Source organism: Prionailurus viverrinus, chromosome D1, assembly GCF_022837055.1.
Source record: "Prionailurus viverrinus isolate Anna chromosome D1, UM_Priviv_1.0, whole genome shotgun sequence".
Classification (NCBI taxonomy): Eukaryota; Metazoa; Chordata; class Mammalia; order Carnivora; family Felidae; genus Prionailurus; species Prionailurus viverrinus.
Window position 1 is genome coordinate 110,559,076 of NC_062570.1, and position 27,215 is coordinate 110,586,290.

The following is a 27,215-nucleotide window of genomic DNA, read 5'->3' on the forward strand; positions in this document are numbered from 1 at the left end:
CAAAGGCCTTTTATTTAAGGATCCCAGTTAATTGAGAATAGACCCAAAAAATGAAAGAAAAAAACAAAAAAGGTAAACTGGGTTACAAAAATTGTGGGGCGTTTTTAAACGTCATTTGGGGCAAAATCAATCCTCAGCGCGTCCCAAACCCAAGAAACCATAATGATGTCGCTCACAAGATAACCGCCAAAGGTTCTCACGGTTATTTCTGGCCGCACGACCGGTGGACCGGCGTGGCCAGGAGCTCAAAGACCAGTCCCCGGGAGCAGCCCTGAGCCCCCGCCCCGCCCGCACAAACGAAATCCCGCCCACCGCCTCCGCGGGAGCCGGAGCCGCGAGAGCCGCGAGTCCGGAGGCGGCGCCCCTCGGTGACCTCCCCCCACCCCCCAACGGAACCTGCGAGGGGGCGCGCCCGCCCGGGCCTGCCCCGCGCGGGTCCCGGCGGGAAGGCGGGGGCACGCTCCCCGCGCCACGCGGCTCGACCAATGGGAGCGCGCGCAGCGAGGCTCCGCGGTCCGTGCCGCGGGTACTGAAAACCCGGCGCGCGCAAGCCGTCCCGCGCTCCGCGCACGCGAGGTCGGCGCGCGCTAGCCCGCGGGCCCCGAGCGCGCGCCTGACGCCCCTGCCCCGCCGGCGCGCGGCGACGCCCGGCTCCGATGGACCCCCAGACCCCTACCCGGACGCCGACCCCGCGCTACTTCACCTGGGACGAGGTGGCGCAGCGCTCCGGGCGCGAGAATGAGCGGTGGCTCGTGATCGACCGGAAGGTGTACAACATCAGCGAGTTCACCCGCCGGCACCCGGGGGGCTCCCGGGTCATCAGCCACTACGCGGGGCAGGATGCTACGGTGAGCGCTGCCGGACGCAGGCACGGGAGGAGGCGGGGCCGGGCGGCTGCCTCCGGAGGTTCCGTGCACGAGGCAGGAAGTTTGGCACCCGCGGAGTAACTCCCAGCTAGCCCGGGGAAGAGCCAGTAGGCGCCGAGCGTCCCCGTGGCCCGCGACCCCACACGGGATGCAAGGGCAGGACAATGGCTGTGAAAACTGGAATCAAGAGAGCGGAGGTGGAGGCCGGCAACGTGCCCACACAAACAAAGGACTGCGCCGCCCTGCGTGCGTTCCGTCTGCGGTGTCCAGATTTAGGCAGGGCCCAGAGCAGGACAAGTGGGGAGGAGAGCCAGGATGCAGGGTGCCGGGGACCGCGGTGCTGCTGAGGCCGGGGGGGGGGGGGGGGGGGGGGATGTCAGTGGCCGGGAGAGGGAGTCTCAACCTGTGTCTCGGTGGGTGGGAAGGGAGCGCAGCGGTGTCTAGACTGCGCGTGCAGGCTTGCCGAGCGGGAGCAGGAGACGGCAGCAGTCTCGGGGATAGGGCGGAGGTGGAAAGTAATTTGGCGCCCGCTGCCTTGGGCACCCCCGCACAGTGAGGGAGGGGCCTCACCGGCCGGAGAGGACTGACGGCTAATGGTGCACAGGGGGTAATAGAGCGGCGTGCAGAAGTGGGGGCGGGGCGGGCATACACTTAGCAAGGACCCTCGGAGCGGCCCTCGAATCCTGTGGGGAGGTCACTGGGCCGCAGGCCAGCGGGGTATCCAGGCATTCCCCGCGGCGGACAGCAGTTTGCATTCCTAGGCTGTGGTTCGCATCCTTCCTCCTTCGGGCCTCACTAAGGGGTCCGCGTGCCACCCAGCCCCAGTTCTGCCCTTCCCCTTCTAGACCACCTGCTCTCGGAGCTACGGCAACTGGCACCTCCTGCCATATTTGGAGACCCTGTGGGGCCCCGTGGAGGCTTTGCTTCAACGTGTCCCCTCCCCCCTACATCCTTTCGCCATCCCGAGTCCGGCGGTTCGACCCCTTCCGCTGTCCCCGCCCTCCGCCCTTGCCATCCCGGAGGGCGCCTGGGGCCGCCAGAGTTCCCGTTTTGTCGCAGCGGAGCATAGACGTCTTGGGCTGAGGGCCCGCCCCTCCCAGCGACGCGGCCGGCCGGGGGTGGCCAGGCCAGAGCCTGCAGGGGTCACCCCGAGTCACCACTGGGAAGCCCGGACCGCGGCGGAAGGCGAAGACGTGGGCTAGCGCATGCGCAGACGAAGCAGGCACCGACGCAGGGTCTTCCCACAGTGTGATTTGGGGCCCGGGCTGAATGGCCGGGCGGCGGGGTTGGCGATTGGTCCAGATTTGTGGTGCCACCGTCCACCGGCTCCGCCCCGGCTCCCGCCTCAGAGTGCCGGGGAAGGTTCCCCGTAAGGCCTGGGTCGGTCTGACCTACCCCACCTAAAGATTATCAAAAGTAGCCGCTCTGGGGCCGGCCGGGATCGGGGTGGTCAGAGTCCTAGGGGAAACATGGAACCCTACCTGGAACAGCAGTCGGCAGAAGGGGTAGAAATGCAAAACTTCCCAGTTCGGGCGTAAGGAATCTAACCACATTTTATGAAGAACCCCTGCCTCAGAAAGGGTCTGTTAAAAGTCCCACAGAAAACAAACAAACCAGAAATCTCGTAGCCCCACCCATCCCTTCTAGTCGCTTCTCGCTTATATCTAAATTCTTGTGCAAAAGCTGTCCCTAGACGTGCCTGGAGGAAAGGCCAGGCCAGAGAGGACTTTCTGTGGTCCCCCTACCTGCACTTCGTATTCCTTGGTGTGGTGCCTTTCTTTCTAGAACACATGTTGGGGTGCTCCTGAGCTGTGGACACCTGGGAAGGTCTAAGCACCCTCAAAGGGCAGCTGACTGGAGGGAAGTGGTTTGAACTTGGATCCGGCCTCCTTGCTGGGTCAGGAGGATGGCCTCTGGTGTGAGCCCTCCAGGAGTCACAGGGGACCGGGCTGGCTTCCTAACCAGTCTGTCTTCTCCCTTTCCTTGCAGGATCCTTTTGTGGCGTTTCACATCAACAAGGGCCTTGTGAGGAAGTATATGAACTCTCTCCTGATCGGAGAACTGTCTCCAGAGCAGCCCAGCTTCGAGCCCACTAAAAATGTGAGACTCTGCTGTTTGGAGACCCTGTGGTTTGTTGAAGAGCAGGGGGTAGAGAAGGCAGGCCTCGCTAGGCTCACAGGTGACCACAGTCAGTAGCTCTTGCAAGGCTTGAGGCCCCGGCTTCTCCCACGTTAGTCGTTGGGATGCAGGCCTAAGGCAGGAGGCGGGGCCTCGGAACATCTGGTTCTCGCAAGGCTACCGCCACCACCGCTACCATCACGGAGGCCTATCTGTCGAACCCTCACTGTGTCAGGCAGCCCCTCGGCTAACCCTCACACACTTACAGGGGAAATAAGCTGAGGCTCAGAGCGGTTGAACAAGGTGGCCGAGAGTCACCCTGTGAGCAAACGGCGGAGCAGACACTTGAACCGAGTCTGTTTAACTCCAGAGACCACAGGCTCCTCGGCGCGACGCCAGAGCGCTTTCTCCTGTCCTTTCCTCAGTGTTGTATATTTACCTAGGATTGTGGACTTCCTGCAACGATCTGGGGGTGGAGGGTCCTCGAGCCTAAGAGGGCCCTTGTTTCCAGCAATGTTGGAGTACAGCTGGGAAGAATAATAGCCCTTCCCTCTCTACTCTTCCACAGAAAGAGCTGATCTACGAGTTCCGGGAGCTGCAGGCCACCGTGGAGCGGATGGGGCTCATGAAGGCCAACCATGTCTTCTTCCTGCTGTACCTGCTGCACATCCTACTGCTGGATGTTGCTGCCTGGCTCACCCTTTGGGTCTTCGGGACATCCTTTGTGCCTTTCCTCCTGTGTGCGGTGCTGCTCAGCACGGCTCAAGTGAGAAGCCATCACTTGGCTTGTCAGGAGCACGGCCGTGCTCGGCATCCTCCGGGAAAGCTCTTTGTATGCCTCAGAAGGTCACGAGCCCGGCCCTGTGCCGGGGCAGCGCTGAGGATGTGGGGCAGAGTTAGGGCAGAGAGAGATTTTGTTGTCCGTGGCTTCTGTCTGCTCCTTGGCCACGTGTGCGCCTTCATTTCCTCACTGCCTCCCCAACCCCTCCTCCACGGGCCCCCTTCTTTCTGTGGAATTTACCTGAAGCTTCGTAGTCCGGTTCTGCCATAGCCCAAGTGTGCCAAGAGCCCAGGTTCTGACTTCTCAGCAAAGCTTGGCTTTCTCCTCCCCACCACGTTGCCCAACATGCTAATAATGCTTGGGCCCTAATGGCAGAACCCATTTGCCGAGTCTTCTCGCCTCTGTCACCCTGTCCTGTTTCGTAGTCGTGATTCGGCACATCCTAGGTCCTAGAACTCCAGAGCTGGGGAAACTGAAGAACAGGGAGAAGATAGTGACTTGCCCCCACTCTCATGTGAGTTAGCGGCAGAGGCAGAGTTAGGAGCCTGACTCCTTCCGGGTTGTGCTCAGGGTACCGTGGCAGTCACAGGGGCTAGGGAGACGAAGGAAGGGGGTGACGCAGAGGAGTCGCTGAGGTCAGTGAGAGGGATGCCGGGACAGTGGGTTTTGCTCTCAGTGCTAGCCTTTCTCTCTCAGGCTCAGGCTGGCTGGCTGCAGCATGACTTCGGGCACCTGTCCGTCTTCAGCACCTCTACTTGGAACCACCTGCTCCATCATTTCGTGATTGGCCACCTGAAGGTCAATGGGATGGGGAGGGGCTCTCGAAACTCCGGTCGATGAGGGGTTTCCTTGGGGGTTTGAGGAGAACGCTGGGCTTTCGGACTCACAGCCCTATTTTTCTGTAGGGCGCCCCCGCCAGTTGGTGGAACCACTTGCACTTCCAGCACCATGCCAAGCCCAACTGTTTCCGCAAAGACCCGGACATCAACATGCACCCGTTCTTTTTTGCCCTGGGGAAGATCCTCTCTGTGGAGGTGAGTGGAGGTATCGGTGGAACGGCCTTAGAGAATGGGAGCCAACCAGAACGGAGGGCTCTGAGGGCAGTGCTCAGTGCGGTTAAGACGTTGGGGACAGCTGGCTGGCTGGCACCTGTGGGAGGCAGCAGGCAGTGAATAAGCTGCCGGGGGCAGAATCGTTTGTTCTCCCTGCTGAGTTCACGCCAGCAACCAGTTAATTGCATAAAGGCACCTCATTCTGCAAAGGAGCCAAAGGATGACTAGGAGGTTATGGCGCAAATCTCTGGTCATCCTTGAAGGTGATGGACGGCCCTCCTTGGGGTGTTTTTGGACACTCCTACCCCAGGCAGTCATCTTCCCGATGCCCCCCCCCCCCCCGGCCCCGTGCACTTTGATATCCTCCCGTGCCTCAGTTTTCCCCATCCACAGGCTGTTTGAGTCTTCTTTGATGCCCAGTGCCTGGAACATCCATCCATTGGCTGGTTCTTCCCACCCACCCGACCCCAGCCTGACTTCCGGGGTGGTTAGCGTTGGGTTTGAGTTCCCACCGGAGTTACGAGCAAAAGTTGTAATGCAGTTGCTAAAGGATGAGCGTCAGTAGGAGGCTTTGAACAGCCAGCAGGGTTGTTTGCAAAATTCCTTCAAAACCTTTGTGCCAAGGCTCTCGGCTGCGGTCTGAGTTGCGCCAGGTTCCCTCCCTCTCTGTATGCTATGTCAGCATGCCAAGAATTCAGCTGTTCAACCCCTTTCCATTCCAAGCGTGAGTGAGTGCAAGTAGCCCGGCGGCCCTCCCCTCTGGCTATGAGGAGGACAATGCGGAGAGGCCTCACAGCGCCGGCTGTCCTGACCCCGGGAGCCCCACGTTTGAGGCTGCCGCCTGTCCGTAACATCCTCATTTTCCCACCCGCTACACAGGGACTTGGTTTGCTACACATCCGGTACTATGTTTTGGTCAACAGTGGGCAGACGTTGACTCAGCTCTGGCCCCACCTGCCTCAAGTGGCTACTTCAAGAGCAATATGGGTTGTTAGGCAGAGCATGTGACTCTTGTCCACACTCATATCGTCACCGTAGAGAGTTTAAAAAAAAAAAAAAAGGTGGGAGTTTAAGTGGAAGAGAACCTTCTCACACCGCTGCCTCTATTGCATCTTGGTACTGGGGTTTTCAAGAAACTCCTATCGGCAGACGCAAAAAATAGAAAATGATCGGGGCGCCTGGGTGGCTCAGTCGGTTGAGCATCCGACTTCAGCTCAGGTCATGATCTCATCGTCTGTGGGTTCGAGCCCCGTGTCGGGCTCTGTGCTGACGGCTCAGAGCCTGGAGCCTGCTTCGGATTCTTTGTCTCCCTCTCTCCCTGCCCCTCCCCAACTCATGCTCTGTCTCTCTGTCAAAAACGAATAAACAGGGGCGCCTGGGTGGCTCAGTCGGTTAAGCGTCCGACTTCGGCTCAGGTCACGATCTCGCGGTTTGTGGGTTCGAGCCCTGCATCGGGCTCTGTGCTAACAGCTCAGAGCCTGGAGCCCGTTTCGGATTCTGTGTTTCCTTCTCTCTCTCTGACCCTCCCCCGTTCATGCTCTGTCTCTGTCTCAAAAATAAATAAATGTTAAAAAAAAAAAAAACCAAAAAAATGAATAAACATTAAAAAAAAAACCTTAAAAAAAAACAGACGATGATCTAGGACCAATAGATACGTCTTCCCGTCTAGTTACAAGGCTGAGGATGGGCAGCCTGTTAGTAAATGCCTTGGCCACAGGCTGCTTGGCATTTGGTTCCACCCCTCTGGGCGCAATTCACCTGGGTGCTAATCCCCACGTGCAGCAGACACCTCACCCTCAATACAAACTTTGTGGCTCTGAGAGTTGAAACACAGTAGGGCAGTTCTGAGGATCAGGATAGCATCTGATTGCCATTCAAGGAAGCAGCAGTGGATAGGGCTCCCATAACAGTTCCCAAATAGGAAGCCACTGTTCTTCCCACACACGTCACCGCACAAGACAGGTGCCCCTCGTCTGGCTCGATGTTGCTTGGGACGGGGTGAGCTTCACCCCAACATCCAGTTCATCGACAAACCTTGTTAATACTGTCTCCAAAACACCCCAGATCCATTTCCCCATCTCCACTGTTTCCTGTCTCCCCCCACCACACACACACACACACACACACGCATCCGTCTTGGAGCTGGGTTACTACTCCGGCCTCATTGTTCTCCCTGCAACTGTACCCACTCCCACAGTTCATTCTCCCCTCCTCCCGGCAGAGCGAGCCTTTTAAAGTGCGAAGCTGGGGCGCCTGGGTGGCGCAGTCGGTTAAGCGTCCGACTTCAGCCAGGTCACGATCTCGCGGTCCGTGAGTTCGAGCCCTGCGTCAGGCTCTGGGCTGATGGCTCGGAGCCTGGAGCCTGTTTCCGATTCTGTGTCTCCCTCTCTCTCTGCCCCTCCCCTGTTCATGCTCTGTCTCTCTGTCCCAAAAATAAATAAACGTTGAAAAAAAAAATTTTAAGTGCAAAGCTGATGATACTACACCTGTTGAAAGCCTTCCAGTGGCCTTCCCATCACCACCAGAATAAAACCCACGCTGGTTACTGAGGTCTTACTGGGGCTTTCTGAGGTCCAGTGTGAATTGGCCATCCTGAGTTTTCTAGCCTTGTCAATCTGTCTTTCTCTGCCGTTGCTTGCTGTTCCCAGCCATACTGCCCTTTCTGGCTGTTCCCTCTGCTTTAAATGCTCTTCCCCTGAACTTTTGCTTTGCTGGCTCCTTATTCAGGTCTCAGTTCAGACGTCAGCACCTCAGAGAGACCACCTTAGCCAAAACACTGCCTCTGTCACTTTGTCGTATTTTCCTGTTTTTATTTTTATTTAAAAAAAATTTTTTTTAATGTTTGTTTATTTTTGAGAGAGCGAGTGCTAGAGGGGGAGGAGCAGAGAGAGGAGACACAGAATCCGAAGCAGGCTCCAGGCTCCGAGCCGTCAGTACAGAGCCTGATGCGGGGAACCCACGAACTGCGAGATCATGACCTCAGCTTAAGTCAGACATTTAACCGACTGAGCCACACAGGCGCCCGTTTTTATTTTTTTAAATTTATTTATTAATTTTTTAATTTTTTTTTTTCAATATTTATTTTTGGGACAGAGAGAGAGCATGAATGGGGGAGGGGCAGAGAGAGAGGGAGACACAGAATCGGAAACAGGCTCCAGGCTCCGAGCCATCAGCCCAGAGCCTGACGCAGGGCTCGAACTCACGGACCGCGAGATCGTGACCTAGCTGAAGTCGGAGGCTTAACCGACTGCGCCACCCAGGCGCCCCTATTTTTTTTATTTTTATTTAAAAAGATGTGTATTTATTTATTTTTGAGAGAGAGAGAGAGAGAGAGCACATGCACACAAGCAGGAGAGGAACAGACACACACACACAGAATCCAAAGCAGGCCCCAGCCTCCCAGCTATCAGCATAGAGCCTGATGAGGGATTCGAACCCATGAACTTTGAGATCATGAGCCAAAGTCAGATGCTTAGCCGACTGAGCTGCTCAAACACCCCATATTTTCCTGTTTTTAATCTGTAGTTACCTTGACCTCTGTTCACAGATTTACCACCAGCTTCCTATCCTCAGATTACAAGCCCCACAAGACTAGGAACTTTGTGTTGTTTGCCTCTGTATCCTCAGCACTTAAAACAGTGCCTGGCACGTAGTAGGTGCTCAGTAAATACTTGCTAAATTAATCAGTTAATATAGAAAGAATGTTTCATTTAGCAGAAGCACCTTGCACAGAATAAGCTGGTGATAGATAAGAAGAAATGTTACTGTCAGAACAGTGGGGGGATGCAGGGAAAAGATGTGCTGGCATTCTGCTCGGGGGTAGAGCGTCACCTGTGCTCTGTGGTTATCTGGTTGCCAGAACTAACTGAGGCAGGCGGGGCAGAAGGAACCATCAAGGGAGTCAGCGGAGCTTTGCTGTCACGATCCTGGGTGCCCATGGCGAGAGGTTCCAGGCTGACTGACCCGGCAGCACCAGCCTGTCTCTTCAGCAGCTAGGCTTACAAAACAGTCACTACCCGGAAAAGCCTTGCCAGAACCTTCAGACTTGCCAAGGTCTTGGTATCCTTCCCACAAACATTTGCCCAACTTTCCTTAGCGTTCAAGGGATTTTATAAAGTTCTCGTTGAAATCAAGACACCAAAAGAGAGGTGGATGGATGGATGCAGAGGGAATACATACCGACCTGTGTAGGGGTATAAATGGTTGTCCATGGAGAGTTTGAAGTCAAAAAAGTACCAGATGGGAGACGAGGCGGGGGGGACACGGAGGGGCCTGGACCCCTTATGACAGAGGTGTCTTTGGAGAACGCGGGGAGTCCTGAGGACCCATAGACGCTGTCGTGCTCGTCCCTCATGTGGGCATGGGCCATTGAGCTGTGCACCGTGGTGTGGTGCGCCTGGCTTATTACAGCCCAGGCCTTCACGTGCCAGGTGCTGGATGGAGGGAAGGCTGGGCCTGCTGGAGCCTTCCAGTAGCACCAAGCTGACGGCCCCTGGAATAGGCCTGAACTCCCGAGCAGGGAAAAGCCAAGGTCACCGCAGGAGGGGAACCGGGTGACTGGTTCTGTGGGTACTCATTTGCGTTTGCTTTTCTTCACAGCTTGGGAAACAGAAGAAAAAGTACATGCCATACAACCACCAGCACAAATACTTCTTCCTGAGTGAGTGACCTCCGGCGACACAGGGGGACTATCTCGGGATGGGGGTGCCAACGGGATCGTGGGGAACAAATGACTTTGTGGAGGTTTACGGCATTTTGAGTAATGGCCGGGGGAAGTCCCGTGTCCCCAGCTGGTTCCTCCCTGCCTGGGAGCCAACTGTCATGTCACCTGAGCAGGGACAGCAGGCATTTGTGTTAGGGGCAGACTCGTTCCTCCAGTCCCACCCTGGCTTTCACAAGACAGTTGAATAGTCAGGTGCAATTGTCCCAATTAAACCTTAAACTTTATCTTAGACCTTGTGAAACAGACGCACGTCAAGGTGACTCAGTGGGGCACAGTCCCAACACCCAGGGGGATAAAAGGTAGATGTGGCTATGGGAGCGGAGGAGCAGTGACAGCGGAAAAGGAGGACATTTTCTGCAGCCCGTCTTAAGCTCTTTCTGAAGACTGCGCTATGTTCTTTGCTTTTAAAATCTCCATAATGCCTAAAACTGGAGTTTTAGAATTCCTTGGAGAATTCAGATTTTTAAAGGAAGGGAGGGGAGGATTCCATCGATCCTATTTTAGCTCTAAAGAACTTATCCTAACTGCCTATTACGAACCTTCACTACTGGAGAAGAATGTTAGAATCCATGGCACATCGGGGTAGAGGAGCCGCGGGTGAGCCCTGTCACGCAGGGGGTTATAGGTAGGCATCAGGGCCCTGCAGAGAAGGGATACAGAAAAGGAAATGGGACAGCATATAGGATGGGGCCGCTTCTTCAACTCCCACTTTTAAGAGAAGCTTCTCTGCCCCTTCCCACCCATGACCTTCAGGGCTTCGGGTTCAGTGGCATGGGCTCGTTTCCCTAGTCCAAGGGAGTGAGCTTTCAGCCTATGAAGCATCAGCAGGGCCCCCCACCCCCACCCCCAGCCCGGCGCGCGCGCGCGCGCACATACACACACACACACACACACACACACACACACACACACACACACACACACACTTACCTGCTCCTGTCCCTTCACCTGCATGGCAGAGCAGGCAAGAACACGGGGCAGGTGATCGTGAGGCCAGGCAGGGGCAAGCCTGGGGCCGGGGCGCATGGGGAGAATTGGAGGTGCTCTTCTAAAAGCATGGCAGCGGAGCCAGGTTCCGTGCGTGGAGCTTGAGTTTCCCAGCTGCCTTCTTCCACTGGAAAGGAATGCCACTCCCACCCCTCCCCATCCCGGCATCCTCTCGGGGGGCTCTGCCTTCCTCAGACTCGCACTCATGCCCACCGCAGTGCCTGCCGGTTCCAATGGATTGAGGAATGCCAAGGCGGCTGGAAGGGGCCACAGGAACAGACGGCAGGGGGGCAGCCCCATGCCAGAGGCCCCCTCTCTGGCACTGAACTGCCCCCATGCTGCTCACACCTCCTCTCTGTCTTCATTTCCTCCCCAGTTGGGCCCCCAGCCTTGCTGCCTCTCTACTTCCAGTGGTATATTTTCTATTTTGTTTTCCAGCGGAAAAAGTGGGTGGTGAGTATCCGTGGCCCCAGAGTCCCACATGCTTTGTCTTCAGTACCCTGATGGAGGGGAACGGGGTTCTCCAGAGGAAATCCCACTGTGACCTACCCCAGGCCTAATTTAGAGCAAAGTAATAGAACCAAGTATAGACCTTCTTGGTCTCTAGACGGGATGATCTGGGCTCAGCAGACGACCTGACTCCCAGTGCCCTCTTCCATCCTGCCGGCATCTCCTGAGGCTCTTGCGCTCAGCGGAAAGCCAGGGGCCAGCCAGGCTGGGGGGGCGGGTGAGTACGAGATGGCACCTGCTCCCAGGAAATGTCTGATGAAACAGATGTTGTTGACCCCAAAGAGGTAGAAGCAGGAGGTTCTGAGATTCCAAAAGGCCCTGCTGCCTCTGGCTGGACGAGAGGCATTGGAAAAGGCTTTGCGAAGTCCCTTCTGGCTGGCCTTGGAGGAGGTGGGATGGAGCAAGGAAGGACTCTGAGCAGAGAAGCCGGGAAGGGAGGGGCAAGTTTGGCCACTGGATACGTTGTGGACTCAAGTGTCGGGGGAGGACCACGGTGCAGAAAAGTGGCCGGAGGTTCAATCAGGGCACTGGTGCAGACCGAGCCTTGGTCCCGGAAGATTCATTTGGCAGCATGATGAAGGGATAAAGAACTTAGGTGGGTTGGGAGGAGCCGGAGGCAGGGGGCCTTGGCGCCTGTGAGAAACAGGCGAGGAGGACTGGGGGCTGCCGCCAGGACCGGAAGGAAGGAGAGGCGGCACCAGATACGGCAGGACTGGGCAGCTGCGAGCAGCGGACAGGTGCTCCAGTCCGGGCACCTGGCAGAACGGCTGTACCGTGCAAATAGGTGGAAGAGGAAGAGGAAGAAGTGCTTTGTGCCAGTCATAGTGCCCTCTACCTCTCCACGCAGGACTTGGCCTGGATGATCAGCTTCTATGCCCGCATATCCCTCACTTACGTGCCGCTGTTGGGGCTGAAAGGCCTCCTGGGCCTTTTCTTCATGGTCAGGTAGTAGTTGATGGGGGGAGGGGGGCTGGCAAAGAAAAGGAGGTGTTTGGGAGTCACGAGTCTGGTGTGGGGGCCGTTTGGGGGCTTTAAGAGGCAGGGGGTGTTTCAGGAGTGGGCTTGGGAAGATGGCCAGGCTAGAGCAGTAATCTGGGGGAGAGGCAGGGCTCTGACTTGTCCCCTGCTTGTCTGTGCACTATAATCCACCAGGTTCCTGGAAAGCAACTGGTTTGTGTGGGTCACACAGATGAACCACATCCCCATGCACATTGATCACGACCGGAACATGGACTGGGTCTCCACCCAGGTAAGGGACAGTCACTTGGAAGATACCTGGGAATAACACAACTAATAAACAGGGTGGGTGGGCACAGATGCAGGCTAGGGGGCGGGGGCGGCAACAGTTAAGTCCCCCAACAGCGCTGCCTCATGAGCTTGAAGCTTCTGTCCTGCCACCACATGGAGAAGGGAGTGACCAGGGACGGTCCCACACCCCCTCCTCTCAGCCAGCTCTACTTGGAAGAAGGCCGGCTCGGCCTTTACATCTGGCACGCAGAGTCATGCTCTCCCCTGCCCTCTTCTTCCAGCTCCAGGCGACATGCAATGTCCACAAGTCTACCTTCAATGACTGGTTCAGTGGACATCTCAACTTCCAGATTGAGCACCAGTAAGTAGGGAGACCTGAGAAGCAGCGTCCTTGGGAGGGTCCGTGGGGGGAAAGCAAGGAGGTGGGAACAGTGGAATAGGAGCCACTGACTGTCCCGTTCTCCCTGAAGTCTTTTCCCCATGATGCCTCGACACAATTACCATAAAGTGGCCCCCCTGGTGCAATCCCTGTGTGCCAAGCATGGCATAGAGTACCAGTCCAAGCCCCTGTTCTCAGCCTTCGCCGACATCGTCTAGTGAGTACCTGAGCCTGGAAAGATGGCTGGCAGGGGGGGAAGAGGGCGGGCAGTGGGGTTGGTGATGTGTAGGATAGGAGCAACAGGCAGGTGAGGTGTCCCCGGTCCTCTGGAATGGAGGTCACCAAGACAAAGGCAGGGTGCCCTGCTGGTCTTGTTGGCCAAGTCAGGCCTTTGCCGTCAATGCCACGGCCCAAGCTCTTTCTTAGAAGCAAGGGGGAGGGAAGGGGCCATATGCCATGGAGATCAGCCTCTGTACCTCTGTAAGAGCCTCCCTATACGGCTTCTGTAGGGTGGTTTGGCTTACGGGCTTGCTCTGCCCTCTCTCTCTCACTGCTTGTTCCCAACTTGCCCCCACAGCTCACTGAAGGAGTCTGGGCAGCTCTGGCTAGATGCCTACCTTCACCAGTAACGACTGGCACTCCTCCCCCCACCTGGAAGAGATGTCTGTCTTCACCGATAACACCAGCCCACCGGGAAGGGGAGTCTGCACCAAAGCAGAGGGGAGCTTATGGGACAATGCCACTATAATTCTAATATTCAAAGGGGGTGGGTTTGAGGAGACAAAGACTCTGACTCAAACCTCCCCCCTTTATCTTCCAGGCACAGATTTAAGACCCAAAGGGGTAGGGGACCGTGCATGCCTTCTGGAAGGAGCGGTGGGCCTGATGGGGCAGAGATGTGGCAGTTTTGTTTCCTTTTTCTAGTTTGGCAGATGCAGATGGTTGGTGAGCAAAGAAGGGGGTCCAAGGGTGTTGGAAGACTAGGGAGGACCTATTGAGCCCAGAGATCAGGAAGAGAATGAGCATAAAAATTCCATCCAGGGGGTGCCTGGGTGGCTCAGTCGGTTAAGCAGCAGACTCTTGACTTTGCCTCAGGTCGCAATCTCACGGTTCCTGAGTTCAAGCCCCGGATTGGGCTCTGCATTGACAACCCAGAGCCTGCTTGGGATTCTCTCTCTCTCTCTCTCTCTCTCTCTCTGCTCCTCCCCCGCTCATGTTCTCTCTCTCTCTGCTCCTCCCCTGCTCACGTTCTCTCTCTCTCTCACTCACTCTCAAAATAAATAAGTAAACATTAAAATAGACAAATATATAAAATTCCGGCCAGGAAAGGGGTGAGCCCATCTCACTGGTCCGCTTCTCAGCGCCTTCACCCTCACATGCAAACCTCAGAGGTTCGCAGGCTGGTGGGAGACAGAGCAGCTGAACCTTCCGAGCAAGATTTAGAAAGAAAGGGTTAGTGCTTAGATTTGAGGCCTGGCATAGCACACTGGGAGGCTCAGCCTACTCTAGGGCTAGGGGGGACCTAGGTCTGCCTCAGGCTGCTGGAGAAGCACTTTTCCCACTTGTAGAAGTGGGCAGGGCAAAGGCCAGGGCTGTGGTAATGGAAACATCTGACTTTAAAGGATCCTGGCCCTACTGGTTTTGAGCTCATGGTCCATCCAGGGCACCCAGGGAGCAGTAGGTCCTAGGTCTTGCCAAAACAGCAGAAAGAGTTGCTGGCCACTCGGAATCCCTTTACCTGGGGTTCATCTCTTGCAACCACCACCCAAGGAACAGGACACTTCTAGGATGGGGAATCCATTTCTTGATCCATAAGCAAGTGACCACATGGGGCAACTGAATCTTCTCCCTTTGAAACAAATGAGGGCCCCCAGGGGTTTCCCTCTGCCTTCCTACCTGTAATTAATTCCAAGTTTAATAAAGTAGTTAGCACAAGTGGACCACATTGGGAGACCCTGAATTACCAGTCACGAGGAAACCACAGATTGTAGTCCTAAAGAATAGAAGGGTTAGCCGTAAGACATTGTCTACAACCTAACTTATGTTACAGTATTCCTTCTGAGTAGGAACAGTGAGTTAAATACAATCACTTCATAGTTCTAAACCAGAGATAGGAAGATAAAAAAAACACAGAAGTTTTGTGAGCTATCAACCCTCAGCCGTTCAAGCATCCTTCCCAGCCGGAGACCAGGCAGGAATTTAGGACAATCTCTTTAAGAAGCCCACCAGTGTAATTCCGAAATACAATTTTTAAATTCTTAACCGTTTAACCCATCCCTAGACTGAACAAAGGAATGTACTCAGGAGCCTGCCTTAATTGCCAGAGTTTGTCGATCCGCCTTCAACACCTTCCCTCCTCACATCCACACCTTCCAGTGCCGACGGGGGTGGGGGGATTAGTTGCCTGTTCAACAGCATCTACTCTAAGCGCATTGAGCATTGTGGATACAGAGAGGAGGAAACTTCAAAGTAGAAGGAAAAAGAGCCCTAGGAGAGTCCACATTTAGTTTTAGGAGAGAATAAAGATCATCTTAAGGCAAGTTGGGATGGGGTTCGAGGTACCACCTATGGAAGGGCTGTTGGGATCCCTCGAGAGGTGTGTCAAAACAAAGATTAAAGAAGCAACAAACATGGGGAGGACGGGTTGCCAGAGCATACTCCGATCTTTTCCATTTGGCCAGAACCTGCTTTAAAACAGCCTGGGTCGAAAAATGAGAAGTAGAATTGAAACGTTCTACTTCCGTTGGCTTCCTCCAGAATAGGTACTGACCCTTCCCTATCCCCCTGGTTCCCTGCTACCTAGGGTTTCAGCGTGGGGTCACCAGCCTATCGAGCCATCTGGCTGCCAAGCTGAGCAAATCCAGTGATGCTTACTGAGCCAAGGCCGGGCCCTCGAAGCACTTCAACCACCGTGGCCTTCTCTCCTTAACCTAGACCGGTGTGGTCTCACGTGGCCACAGAGGGACACCCCAGTGACAAAAGGCTTAGACCGTTACAACAGTAACAGGAGTCATTTCAAATCCAAGCAGTGACACGAGAAAACAGGCTCAAAGACCATACAAGTCACCGCCAGTCACAGACTGGCAAAACTAACCTTTGAACTCCTGTGTTCTAGAGTTCCGGCCTCTATGTGCATCTTTGTTTCTTTAATTAGGCCGACATCCGTGTCCTTTGTGTTGATGTTACTACATCTCCAAGAAGTAAAGCTGAAAAATAAAGTTAATTTTGACCACCTGAAGGCTATAGTCACTTGTAATCCACGAAGCTCTTGTCTGTCAATGGGAGAATTTAGGCCTGTGCTGTAAGGTACCACCTACCTCTGGCTCCTTCTGACCAGGAGTTCCCAGATTCCCCTTTCCACAAGGCCTTTGGGCAGAACACCAGGATCCTCCGAAAAACAAGGCACGGGTGGGCTATGGCAAGGAAAAGGAAAGCCAGGCCCTCCTCGTGACCCCCTGTGTTCAAATGCTTGACTGGCCAGACACACTAGGCAGGCGTCCCGTGCTTCTGTCATGAGGCAACACCCCGGCCCTTTTGAACGTTCCAGTCTCCGTATGGGTAGTCCCTATTAGTCTCCTTTCTGCCCAAATCCTCTGCTGGCACAATGCCTTTTTAACCTCAATGCTATTACAACAGCTCTCTTTTTGAGCAAGAGTATTAGACGTGCTAGGTAATAATTTGTAGAACTGGTTTCCCCTGCAGTGTGCGGTGGTTAAACCTTTTAGAAAAGACCAGGCAACTGGAACTGAAAACACAAGAGGAAAAACCACTCTGCATGTTTTGACTGCCACAGGATACAAGCCTTTAACTACTGCACCGAGGTGATCAGGTGATTGCTCCGTAGGAAGTCTTTCCGCCTCTGGGCCCCATCACCAGAACCACTGGCTTAGCCATCAAATTCCTTGGGGCTCTTGTTACTTGTGTGGCGTGGGCCAATCGGAGAAAATCCGTTTCAACCGCTGGAGACAGCAGTGAACAAAACTACGATCCGTGCCCTCGGAGTAGAACCTTCCGTCTATACCAGTGGTTTTCAGGGTCCCATCGTCACGGGAACAGCACTGCTGGGGAGACTATATCCCACTCCTGCTTCAACTGGAGCTCATATCCTGAGATTCCATGTAAGATTTCATTTGAAAAACAGGTTGCTCCATGAGAAATTTTGAAAACCAGCAGCCTCTAGTCTTCTACCCGCTTAATACGTTGGAACACAGGCAGCTCAGATTTCCGGCTGCTTAAGTGTCCCTGGTAACTTTAAACAGCAGTGATAGGAATGCTAAAAAAGGAGAAACTCAAACAGGACAGCGCCTTGCCAAGTTTTATCAGGATTATAACTTTTCAAACATTCCATCTTTATGGGAAACAGCCATCTGAATTTGATGTCACAAGAGGAGCGAGAAAGTGACTTTTGAAGTGCGGTTTTGAACAATTTATAAACCGGTAGAATAAATGCTCGGACGCCGTGAAGCAGTTGATCTAAATTGTGAGGCTTTCTCCAAGAAGCTCCTTTACCCCACACAGCAGGTGGAAAACTAGGAACCCATTCGATTTATTAAAACTTGTTTCCCAGCAAGTTAAACTAGGCATCCACCTACAAATGGCTGATGTACTGCCAAGGCCACTTTGGTCATTCTGTGGAGCGTGGCGCCATCTTGCGGCCACTCTCAAACCTCTTGTAACAAGGATACGTCGCCTGTGTGTTCTCTTGGGAGTGAAAAGAACCTTACCTACTTCCTGAAGCCTGGGGGCACTTAGATGTTTGGGTTTTTTTTTTTTTAAATATTTATTTATGAGAGAGAGAGAGAGGGAGAGAGAAAGAGAGACAGTGCGTAGGTGGGGGTGGGGCAGAGAGACAGACACAGAATCTGAACCAGGCTCTGCGCTGTCAGCACAGAGGACACAGGGCTCGAACCCACAAGATGCGAGATCATAACCTGAGCAGAAGTCGGATGCTCAACTGACTGAGCCACCCAGGCGCCCCTCAAGGTGTTTTCAAATGTTCTCAAAGAACACGACATTCTGGCTACTTTTCTAATTTTATTGACTCTTTTTTCACACGTTTAAAACAAAACCAGCACGTGAAAATAGCATCTCATCCCCAAGTCTCAATTCCGTTGGCTGCCTGAGAGAAGCCATTAGAATTTGGCCCATCTTATGCCTCGAAATAAGATATGCCACGGTGAAGACTCAAGTTACATGGCAAGTTCAAGTTTCTGCGCGCCCCAGGACACACAGCCAGTGGTCGGACCCTTGTGGCCAACTCCAGGGACTCCGGCTGTCCGCCTGTCTCCTGTCTCAGGAGCTCTCCCCGTCTGAGAAGACTGGGTCTTCCTGATGGCTGTCCTACAGGGCCGGTCAAGGCTGAGCCAGAGAGAAATACAGCTGGGTTCCACCACCCCTTCCCATCAGCCACCAGTTGGGCCAGTCAGGAAATCATTTTTATACAGTCTTCCATCTCTACCATTTATCCCCCCCTCCTTCTTCAAGACCTGTTGCTATCCCTTTCATTTAACAATAGACTCAGTGTCCGTTAAATTGCCTGAGAGGTGTTTGGAGCCTGACATACTTTCCTGAGCTAAAACAAGAAGAAAACAAGATACCTCTGTGGCCTTCCTGCCACCAGATCAAGTACAAAAGGGAAAGCACTACTGAGACGGGCAGAGCTAGAGAAGCAATGCGAGCCCCTCCCTGCCCCCACAGAGCTCTCGCTCGTGCTAGCGCTTGAGGGCACATCAAGGCAGGTGTTCTGGGGCCGGGGAGGCAAGAGGGGAAACTCCTTTATTTTCCCCGTTTGAACTTCCCTCCTGCCCTGGTCTTTGCCTTCTTCTTAGCGGACCCCTTGGGCTCTGGCTCCTTGCGCTTAGCTGAGGAGAGCGAGCCAGTCACCTTGAAGAAATCATCCAGGCGGCCCTGGGTGCTGCCCTGGCGGCTCTTGCTCAGCCGCCTGACCCCACTGCGGATCCGCTCCTCCGAGAACTGCTTTTCACCACACATGAACTTGACGAGCTCTTCCTCATTCGGCTCGCTCCACTTCAGCTCCACAGACTCTGGGTCAAGCACCTCGGGCTCCAGGAAGAGCTGCTGGGCCTCCTTGTGGAGCCAATTTTCTGGCACGGAGTACTTGCTGGGGTCGAGCCGACGCACGATCTCCTCGATGCTCTTGTGCTTCTGGATGAGGTCCACGGCCCGCTTGGGCCCAATGCCCCGGATGCTCTCACAGTAGTCACTGCCCAGCAGGATGCACAGGTCTACGAACTGCTCCTGGTTCAGGCCCAGCTCCTGCAGGACCCGGCTCAGGTGGAACTCCTGGATGGGCAGCTTCTTGGCCTCGCTGGCCGTCAGGTGCCGCATGAGCACAGGGCTGCCAAAGGTCAGGCAGTCCATGTCCTCCGTGGCCGCGGCATAGACTTTGCCCGCCTTCACGAGGGCGGCACAGCTGGCCTCGGCCTCGCTGGGCGCGTCCAGGTACGGGATGCCCATGAGGCTCAGCAGATGCTTGCACTCGTCGTTGTGCTGCTTGGTGACCTTCACCAGCCGCTTGGTAAACTTCTCCACCTCCTCCCCGGCCCCGGCGGCCTGAGCCTGCTGTAGCTGCTTCTCCGCCTCGGCCCGCCGCTCGCTGCGCTTGGCCAGCTCGCCGGACTTGAGCTGTGGCGGCTTGCCGTCGAAGACATACACGGGTTTGATGCCGTTCTCCATCATGCGGATGGTGCGGTAGAACATGCCCATCAGGTGGCTGGTGGTCTCCCCCTCCTCGTTCTGCAGCACATCCCCGCCCTGGCGGACGGCGATCAGGAACTGATAAATGCTCATGGAGGCATCGATGGCCACCTTGCGGCCGAAGTAGCTCTTGATGTCATTCTCCCGGATGGCACCGGGGGCCACGTCTGCAATCAGCTTGGCCAGGCCTTGAATGCCCATAGCAACACAGAGGAGGGACGGCTAGAACCAAAAACGAACAAACAAAAAAGGAGTAAAGTAAGAACAGGAGGAATTTCAGGGAGGCAAAGGATCAGGGGTTAGAACTGGCGCCCTCTCACCGACTCCCATGCCTCCGACTGTACAAATTTAGAGCAAGAAGAGGACACCGCTTCGGGACCACAGAAGATGAAAAGATGGTACAGGACAAGGTCAGCATTCTCAAAAACCTCACAGTCGAGCAGGGGAGCCCACTCCATGACTACTAAGGCTTCCTGGGTTTCAGGAGGAAACCTGGGGGTTAGGAGGATGAAGGCACTTCTGACGTCCGGGGACTTAAGGTTTCGTGGATAAGGCAGCAACAGGGCTAGCACGCAAGGAGGGCTACCGCTGACGCCTGCGTCAAGGTCCCTGCAAGTCCAGAGGAGAGTGCCTGGCCCAGCCGGAGGCGTCCATGGATCATAAAGACAGGACCTGGGGCGCCTGGGTGGCGCAGTCGGTTAAGCGTCCGACTTCAGCCAGGTCACGATCTCGCGGTCCATGAGTTCGAGCCCCGCGTCAGGCTCTGGGCTGATGGCTCAGAGCCTGGAGCCTGTTTCCGATGCTGTGTCTCCCTCTCTCTCTGCCCCTCCCCCGTTCATGCTCTGTCTCTCTCTGTCCCAAAAATAAATAAACGTTGAAAAAAAAAAAAAAAAAAAAAAAAAAAAAAGACAGGACCTGAAGGACAGGCAAAGACTGGCTACCAGAGGATGACGAGATGAGGCAAGGACAGAGGCAGCCATGACACAAGGCTGAATGTGTACGGTGGTAAAATAAACACGAGCGTCCACCCTCCTCTGTACCTTTATGCCAGTCATTGACCATCCCCAACTCGTCCTTCTGGCTCCCCTCCTCTTAGCAGCTGTGATGGGTAGTTTCCTGTGTCAACAGAGGCTAGGCTGTAGTACCCAGGTATTTACTCAAACATTAATCCAGGCGCTGCTGGGAAGGTATCTCGTAACATCTGTATTCGGGTGACTTTATTTATTTAGTTAAAAAAAAATTTTTTTTTGGATGCTTATTTTATTTTTGAGACAGAGAGAGACAGAGCGTGAGCGGGAGAGGGGCAGAGAGAGAGGGAGACACAGAATCCGAAGCGGGCTCCCGGCTCTGAGCTGTCAGCACAGAGCCCGATGCGGGGTTTGAACCCACAAACCACAAGATCATGACCTGAGCCAAAGTCAGGCGCTTAACTGAGCCACCCAGGCACCCCAATATTCAGGTGACTTTAAACAGAGATTATCCTGCAGAATACGGGGCGGTGGCGGGGGGGGGGGGGGGGCTGAGTCAACTGAAAGGCCTTGGGAGCAAAAACGGAGGTTCCAGAGGTTTCCTGCCTGAAGTCTACAGGTTCAATCCCTGCATGAGTTTTTAGCCTGCGGGCCAGCCCTCTAATTTTCAAACTGGTCAACCTCCACAATCACCTGAGCCAGTTCCTTCCAATAAATCTCTTTATATATGTCCGTACCCTAGATCCTACCGTTTCTCTGGAGGACCCTGACTGATAAAGCAGCCCTGAAGACGGACTGGCAAAAAACCCCCACAACGTATCTGAAGGGAGGTTATGTGGCTTTCTCACATGCTGCTCGAGTGTCCCTTCAGTATCCCCTCAGCCCTGCTACTGGTTTCTATTTCTGCCATGACGTTGCTAGGAGTTTTAAGTCTTTCCCTTTATATTTTCTCTCCACCACGAAGTCCAAGATGTGAACTCCATGGCTCCCACCTGACCCCAGGTCCTGATCTAGGAGCCTGGCAAGCTGTAGTCCCTCAGTCCAGTAATACACTCCTGTGTTTCAGGCCCCTTGACAAATAAAATAGTTCCCAGGGCAGTGTTTCCTGAACTTTGATCAGATCCAAACTCCGCTCCCCTCACAATTTTTTGCCACTTCCATCTAAAACCTGTATTTGGGGGCGCCTGGGTGGCTCAGTCAGTTAAGCGTCCGACTCCTGGATCCTGGCTCAGGTCATGATCTCATGGTTTTGTGAGTTCGAGCCCCACATCAGTCTCTGTGCTGACAGCGTGGAGCCTGCCTGGGTTCCTCTCTCTCTCTGCCCCTCCCCAACTCACGCTGTGTGTCTTTCTCTCTCTCAAAATAAGTAAGCATCAAAAAATTTTTTCAAAAGGGGCGCCTGGGTGGCGCAGTCGGTTAAGCGTCCGACTTCAGCTCAGGTCATGATCTCACAGTCCCTGAGTTCAAGCCCCACGTCGGGCTCTGCGCTGACAGCTCAGAGCTTGGAGCCTGCTTCAGATTCTGTGTCTCCCTCTCTCTCTGCTCTTCCCCTGCTCAGGCTCTCTCTCTGTCTCAAAAATAAATAAAAACATTAAAAAAATTTTTTTTAATTAAAAAAAAAACACACACACACTCAAAACCTGTACTTGCATTCACTTAGTATTTTCTTTAAATGGACCCCATTGTCTTAAAAACCAAGTTGAAAACGAGAACTCATCTTAAGCAATAATGTCTGTGTCACAGTAGTTAAATTTTAATGTTAACTGTATAACTATTAAAAAGGATTTAGGGGTGCCATTTAAAGTCGTTGCGTGCTCACTGGTGATATGTGTCCGTCACCCCAAGACATATACGAGACCTTTTAGCTGTTCCCACTTTTCAAAGGGTTCTTTGCAAAGCATAAAAGACCCTGTCGCATGCCCCCTTCCGTGCTTAAGTCCAAACACCTCAACCTGGCGGCAAGATCTTCCGTGCGCGGCTTCCCAGCCTACCGTCACAGTCTGGGAGCCAACACAAAGTTTGGGAGAAGGCCGGCCCTTTCTCACTGCTGCTCAGCCGCGCCCTCCTCTAGCCCCTGCCATACACTGGGCGCTCAGGATCGTTCCCCCCACAGAAGCCATTCAATCCTCGGGGTCCGGCCTCAGGCCGGCTGCTTTGCCAGAACGGGTACGGAGGGGACAGTGCCTGCTGGCTTAGCCTCCCGCGGCCCCCGACGCAGGGAGGTGGGAAAGGGTCTCAACAAGTGAAGTTTACAAAATGTTTCTCAGCCAGGATCTCGGTCGAAATACACAACGGGCCCATAAAGTGGAGGCTGTTTCCCTCCTTCCACAAACGAAGCAAGAGGCTCGGGGCTTCGGCGACCGGCCCAAGTCGCACAGCGGGAAGGTGGCAGGCCGGCGCCCCAGCTTCCGCCCCGCGCGCGGCAGACGGTCCCCGACAGCACCCAGCGCCAGGCGGACCCCGCCGCCCTCGGAAGCGCTTCCCATGGGGTCTCACCTGGCCTTTGGAGCGCGAGGCCTCGACAGCTAGCGCTTGGTCCGGGGTCGCCCACGACGGTACTCAGCCCAGCAAACCTGCTCAGCGAGGCCGCGGACGCCCTCCCGCTCAGCCGCCCTCCCGCTCAGCCGCCTTCCAAAGCCCGCGCTCCCGTCACGTGACCCGCCGCCGCGCACGGCCTCCTGGGAAGTGTAGTGCAGGCCCGGACGCCCTCGGCCAGCTTCCCTTGTGGCAAACAGTACCCCCTCCACCCCCGTGGGGGAACGAACCCTCCCAGCGGCTCTGTCCTACACTTCTCCATCGCTCGCCCCAACGCCACATCGGGGCCCCACAGGCCCCAGCGCCCCCTACCTCCGAAACCACAGGACTACAAATCCCACAATGCCACGCGAGCGGGCGCACTTCCTTTTCCGGCTGCACAAGGCGCCTGCTCCTGCCGACGTGTTATTCCTGTGGCGGAGCGGTGGATTACCCTGTGCCTGGCAAGATGGTGAGAGGGTTGAGGGGCGTCCCGGACAGGGCTGTGATGAGGACCCCCCTCGGGGCCCGTCCCACACCCCGTTTCTCTCGCGGAGGTCTCAGACGCCTGAGACCCAGACAGCCGGCGGCTCCTATATCCGACTTGGGCCGAGGGGCGGGAAGGGAAGGAAGCCCCTTGCCACGGACTCTTAGTTAGGCTGAGGTTTTGATCCCGCGATTTTTAAGGGTGAGGCTTGTGCGGCGCATTTTTAACACCTCGAGCTTTTATCGGTTACCTGTGATTAAGCCGTTATCTCTATTTGATCTCTGTTTGGAAAGTTCTTCCTCCCGCAGAACTCGTACTCATCTGCAAGGCCCAGGGCAGATGTCCCCTTCTTGGTGAAGCACTTCCAACTCTCTCAGGCACTTGGCCGCTCTCTGCTGGGAGCTCCCACAACCCGCGTACAAACCTCTTGCCACATGTCACGGACTTCTTTGTTATCTGCCACGCCTCCTAGTGACCACCATCTGACGTGCAGCTAGCTCTGGGATGATGGCTATTCATCTTTGTATTCCCAGTGCCGAACACAGGGCCTGCGATCGGAGGCTCAATAAATGGCAGCGATTGTCTTTATCATTTTGGGGGGTGTGGGCATAAATGTTTACTGAATTGAATTCCAGTGTCTCTTAGAACAATGGGGTCAATTTATTTCTCTAGAGTTGTTATGTTCTGGGTTTTAGGAGCGTTGGCTGGTGAGTGACAATGGAAGTTAACATTTGTACAGAACTTTACGTTTACAGCCCTCCTTCACAAGCATTATCTCATAATTTTCCCTGTAACCTTGGGAGGGAAACAAACACCTATTGAGCAACTACTTTGTGCCAGGAAGTGAGCTAGATACTTGGACGTTCGTCACCCTTCTTCAGTCATACATCAACCCTGTGAGGGGTGTTACTATAACTACTTTACAGAGACTCATTCAGTAGAGCTAGTTTATTAATGGATGTCTTTTGCTGTTAGATCCTGAGATTCCCTAATAGTGTAGTGGGAAGAATACAGAAGTAGAAGTTGAGATCTGGGTACTGGTCCAGGCTCTGAATTACAGCAGGGATTCTGAGCTTGGTGTCTATAGACATGGGTCCATAAATCTCCTAAAATTATAGGCAGACTATTTCTTGCATGTGGTTTTTTTCCAGGCAGAGTCCATACCTTTAACCATTTTTTTTTTTTTTTTTTAATAGTCCTCCCTGGCCTCAGAAGATGTTAGGGACCACTGATCTATAGCTAGTCAATCATCGTCAGTGTCAGCCTCTGATTCTCAGCTGCCCTTCTTGTCTCATAGTGAAAAGACAGAGTGTCACCTAAGTTTACGATGGAATCGTCATTTCCAAATGGAATCACTTGATGTTGGTTCTGAAGGATTTCCATATTTCCATATTTCCCAGGCTGAGACAGTCATTGGAGGATGAGGCCCATTGGTGGATGACCTCACACTCCCCCTCACGTTGAAGTCCTGGGATTCTTTGATAGCTCTGATCTCCTGCCCTCCCCTAGGAGCTCGAGGCCATGAGCAGATACACCAGCCCAGTGAACCCAGCTGTCTTCCCCCATCTGACCGTGGTGCTGTTGGCCATTGGCATGTTCTTTACCGCCTGGTTCTTCGTGTATCCTTTTCACTGAGCAGCCAGTGGGCCAGAGTTAGTGGTGTGGGAAACTAAGGGAGAAACCATGCTGGGTACGTGCACCCTGCCAGTTTTGTTCTGGTGTGGGGCTAAGGGGGAAGGTAAGGAGGTCGAAGGACAGCTGTTGATGTGCAGGGTCGGGCTGTGGCCTTACTTCCCAAGTTTAGGTGAGCTCAGTTTGCTCTTCAGATTTCCGGGACAGTGGACAGAAGGCCTGGCTGGACTGCAGGTTGGGGATAGGGGATCTGAAGTTGGCAGAGTGGTAAAGGAGGGGGCGTGCTCAGGTGGCAGGAGATCCGAGGGCTAATGCCAGTTCCTCAGTTCACTGGCTGTGTGACCCAGGGCAGGTGACCTAACCTCTCTGGGCCTGATTTTCTTCACAGGTGGTTGAGGGCTGGTAGGAAGCAACAGAGTCCAGATCATCTCTTGGGCCTCTCTTTCTGGCTGCGCTGAGCCCGGCAAGCCTCCTAGAAAGCCCTCACCCCGTACCTTTTTCCCAGAGCTGCACTGGCCGGGCTTCCTGTCCTACGCAGCCCCATCCCTCTGCTTCTCCTTAATCACCCTGCCAGCTATGAGGTGACCTCCACCAAGTACACTCGGGATATCTACAAAGAGCTCCTCATCTCCTTGGTGGCCTCACTTTTCATGGGCTTTGGAGTTCTCTTCCTGCTGCTCTGGGTCGGCATCTACGTGTGAGCTCCCAAGGGTAAGTGCTGCGACAGGGCGGGCATTAGAGAGGCTTCCCACATCCACGTCAGTGCGGTCCTCAGGCCTGTGCAACACTTTGGTTCATGGAGACAGACTCGGCAGAGTGGATAGGGACACCGGACGCCGGACGCATGTGCCTCTTTCCCTGTCCCTAACAGGGATCTCTGCCCTACATTGTCATGCTGAGCTCTGCACACTGCCCAAGGCCTTGATCTGGCTTCGGGGTGTACTTCATAGGGCTGTGGGAGCAGGCTTCCCACATGATGACATTTGGGTTCTTACACATCACACGCCATTGACTTGGCTGCTCGGGAACGGGCTAGAAGGGGGGTCAGAACCTGGGGCTCCCAGTTTGCTGCAGGGAGTGCCACTGTGGTAAGTTTGAATGTTTTCAGTCATTAAAAGAAACCTTGACTAAAGTGATGAAGCAAACCCAGAGACCCTGGCTGCAGATAATCCACTAAACAGGTCCCTGAGAGTCAGCTTTGGTAGCTCCGCTTCAGTCGTGTGCCCGTCAGCCCTTGCCCCAGGGGCACAGGCGTCAGTGAGAAAAGGAGGCGGAAGGAAGGGTCATTGGTCTCATTTTGATACCCCTCTCCTCTTTCAGGTTCCAGCCCGGTGGCTTCACTGAACCCCTGCTTTTGTAAATTAATTTTTTTACCGTTGCCACAAGTGTCCCCCACCTGCTCACAATAAAGGCAGATGTGTGACCGTCCCGTCTGAACGCCCGTTTCGCAGCGGTGGGGTGGTGCTGGGACTACCTGACTTCCCTGGTCCCACCCCTTCCCATTTCTCTCCTGCCTTTCAGATGCTCCCTGCTGCTGGGAAGCCCTGCTTTCTACTGTGAGGGGCGAGGAGGGTGAGGGAGGGGAGGCTGTCCTTGTAACGTAAGGCTTCGTGGACAGGGAGGGACCAGCTCTCTCCTCTGTTGTTTTTACAGCAGACTTCTCTGGGAACCCACACCAGTCACGTCTGCCCTGGACCCGTCCCATCCTCTGAATGTACTCTCTTCTGTGGGTTGGAGACCTTCACAAGGCTCAGCTTGTCCCCAAAGGGGAGGTTTTCCTTGGGGAAGGGGGCCACTTTAACCCAGGTAGGGCAGCCGTGGGTCTGGGGGGGAGTGGCTAGGGAAGGCGGCTGCGGAGTCCTGTTCCCAAGCCTGGCGTGAAGTTGAGAAGGATGTTGGGGTGCAACGCATCCACGTGGCTCAGGAACCTCAAGAGATTCCAGTCGGTCTTTGCCCCACAGGCAACTCCCGTCTCCTACCAGAACAGTCTCAAGAAGAGATGGGGAAGCAAGGTCAGATACAAAGCCATATTTATACATTTATTTATATACGTATATTTACTTCAGAAGAAAAGGACAGGGACAGGAAGCAAGCAGGCTCAGGGCTGCCTCCCTGTGCCCACTCCAGAGTCAGAGTTGGTACGTGATAAATATGAGTCAGCACTCAGGGACAGGAACTGGGAGTTAACTGGGAGGGAGGGGCGCTCTATGCACACGCGGGCTTTTATGGGGGC

At 54.5% G+C, this 27,215-nt stretch overlaps 3 protein-coding genes across 7 annotated transcripts; 2 read left to right on the forward strand and 1 right to left on the reverse strand.

Annotated features, from left to right (window-relative positions):
- Positions 1-532: 532 nt before the first annotated feature.
- FADS1 (fatty acid desaturase 1) lies at positions 533-15,902 on the forward strand. 4 transcript variants are annotated; one of them, XM_047877627.1, is made up of 12 exons: positions 533-848; positions 2,856-2,966; positions 3,553-3,750; positions 4,462-4,563; positions 4,671-4,799; positions 9,417-9,477; positions 10,904-10,980; positions 11,885-11,982; positions 12,190-12,286; positions 12,567-12,646; positions 12,756-12,881; positions 15,468-15,902. In XM_047877627.1, coding segments are annotated over exons 1-12 (1,272 nt in total). In that variant the 5' UTR covers positions 533-656; the 3' UTR covers positions 15,469-15,902. The 4 variants fall into 4 exon arrangements, with proteins under 4 accessions (XP_047733583.1, XP_047733581.1, XP_047733585.1 ...); XM_047877625.1 differs by lacking the exon at positions 15,468-15,902 and adding an exon at positions 13,242-13,827 and having other exon boundaries at positions 534-848; XM_047877629.1 differs by lacking the exons at positions 533-848; positions 15,468-15,902 and adding exons at positions 909-1,112; positions 13,242-13,827.
- A 1,783-nt stretch (positions 15,903-17,685) lies between these two features.
- On the reverse strand, positions 17,686-23,757 carry FEN1 (flap structure-specific endonuclease 1). 2 transcript variants are annotated; one of them, XM_047823840.1, is made up of 2 exons: positions 23,601-23,757; positions 17,686-19,603 (listed from the first exon to the last, which is right to left on the reverse strand). In XM_047823840.1, exon 2 carries the CDS (start codon positions 19,580-19,582, stop codon positions 18,440-18,442), a length of 1,143 nt encoding a protein of 380 aa, XP_047679796.1. In that variant the 5' UTR covers positions 19,583-19,603; positions 23,601-23,757; the 3' UTR covers positions 17,686-18,439. The 2 variants fall into 2 exon arrangements, with proteins under 2 accessions (XP_047679796.1, XP_047679795.1); XM_047823839.1 differs by lacking the exon at positions 23,601-23,757 and adding an exon at positions 22,846-22,990.
- On the forward strand, positions 23,258-26,410 carry TMEM258 (transmembrane protein 258). The gene is made up of 4 exons (XM_047823841.1): positions 23,258-23,335; positions 24,860-24,969; positions 25,557-25,693; positions 26,303-26,410. The coding sequence occupies exons 1-3, from the start codon at positions 23,333-23,335 to the stop codon at positions 25,681-25,683; spliced, it is 240 nt and encodes a 79-aa protein (XP_047679797.1). The 5' UTR covers positions 23,258-23,332; the 3' UTR covers positions 25,684-25,693; positions 26,303-26,410.
- Positions 26,411-27,215: the final 805 nt, after the last annotated feature.

What these genes read in the sequence shown, in the direction of transcription:
- FEN1 (XM_047823840.1), bottom strand. Translation starts at nt 19,582, where the DNA reads ATGGGCATTCAAGGCCTGGCCAAGCTGATTGCAGACGTGGCCCCCGGT.
- FADS1 (XM_047877625.1), top strand. Translation starts at nt 657, where the DNA reads ATGGACCCCCAGACCCCTACCCGGACGCCGACCCCGCGCTACTTCACC. An exon ending in GGAAGATCCTCTCTGTGGAG is followed by an intron (nt 4,800 to 9,416) that starts GTGAGTGGAGGT and finishes TTTTCTTCACAG; the next exon opens with CTTGGGAAACAGAAGAAAAA. An exon ending in GCCTTCGCCGACATCGTCTA is followed by an intron (nt 12,882 to 13,241) that starts GTGAGTACCTGA and finishes TTGCCCCCACAG; the next exon opens with CTCACTGAAGGAGTCTGGGC.
- TMEM258 (XM_047823841.1), top strand. An exon ending in TTTACCGCCTGGTTCTTCGT is followed by an intron (nt 24,970 to 25,556) that starts GTATCCTTTTCA and finishes TCACCCTGCCAG; the next exon opens with CTATGAGGTGACCTCCACCA.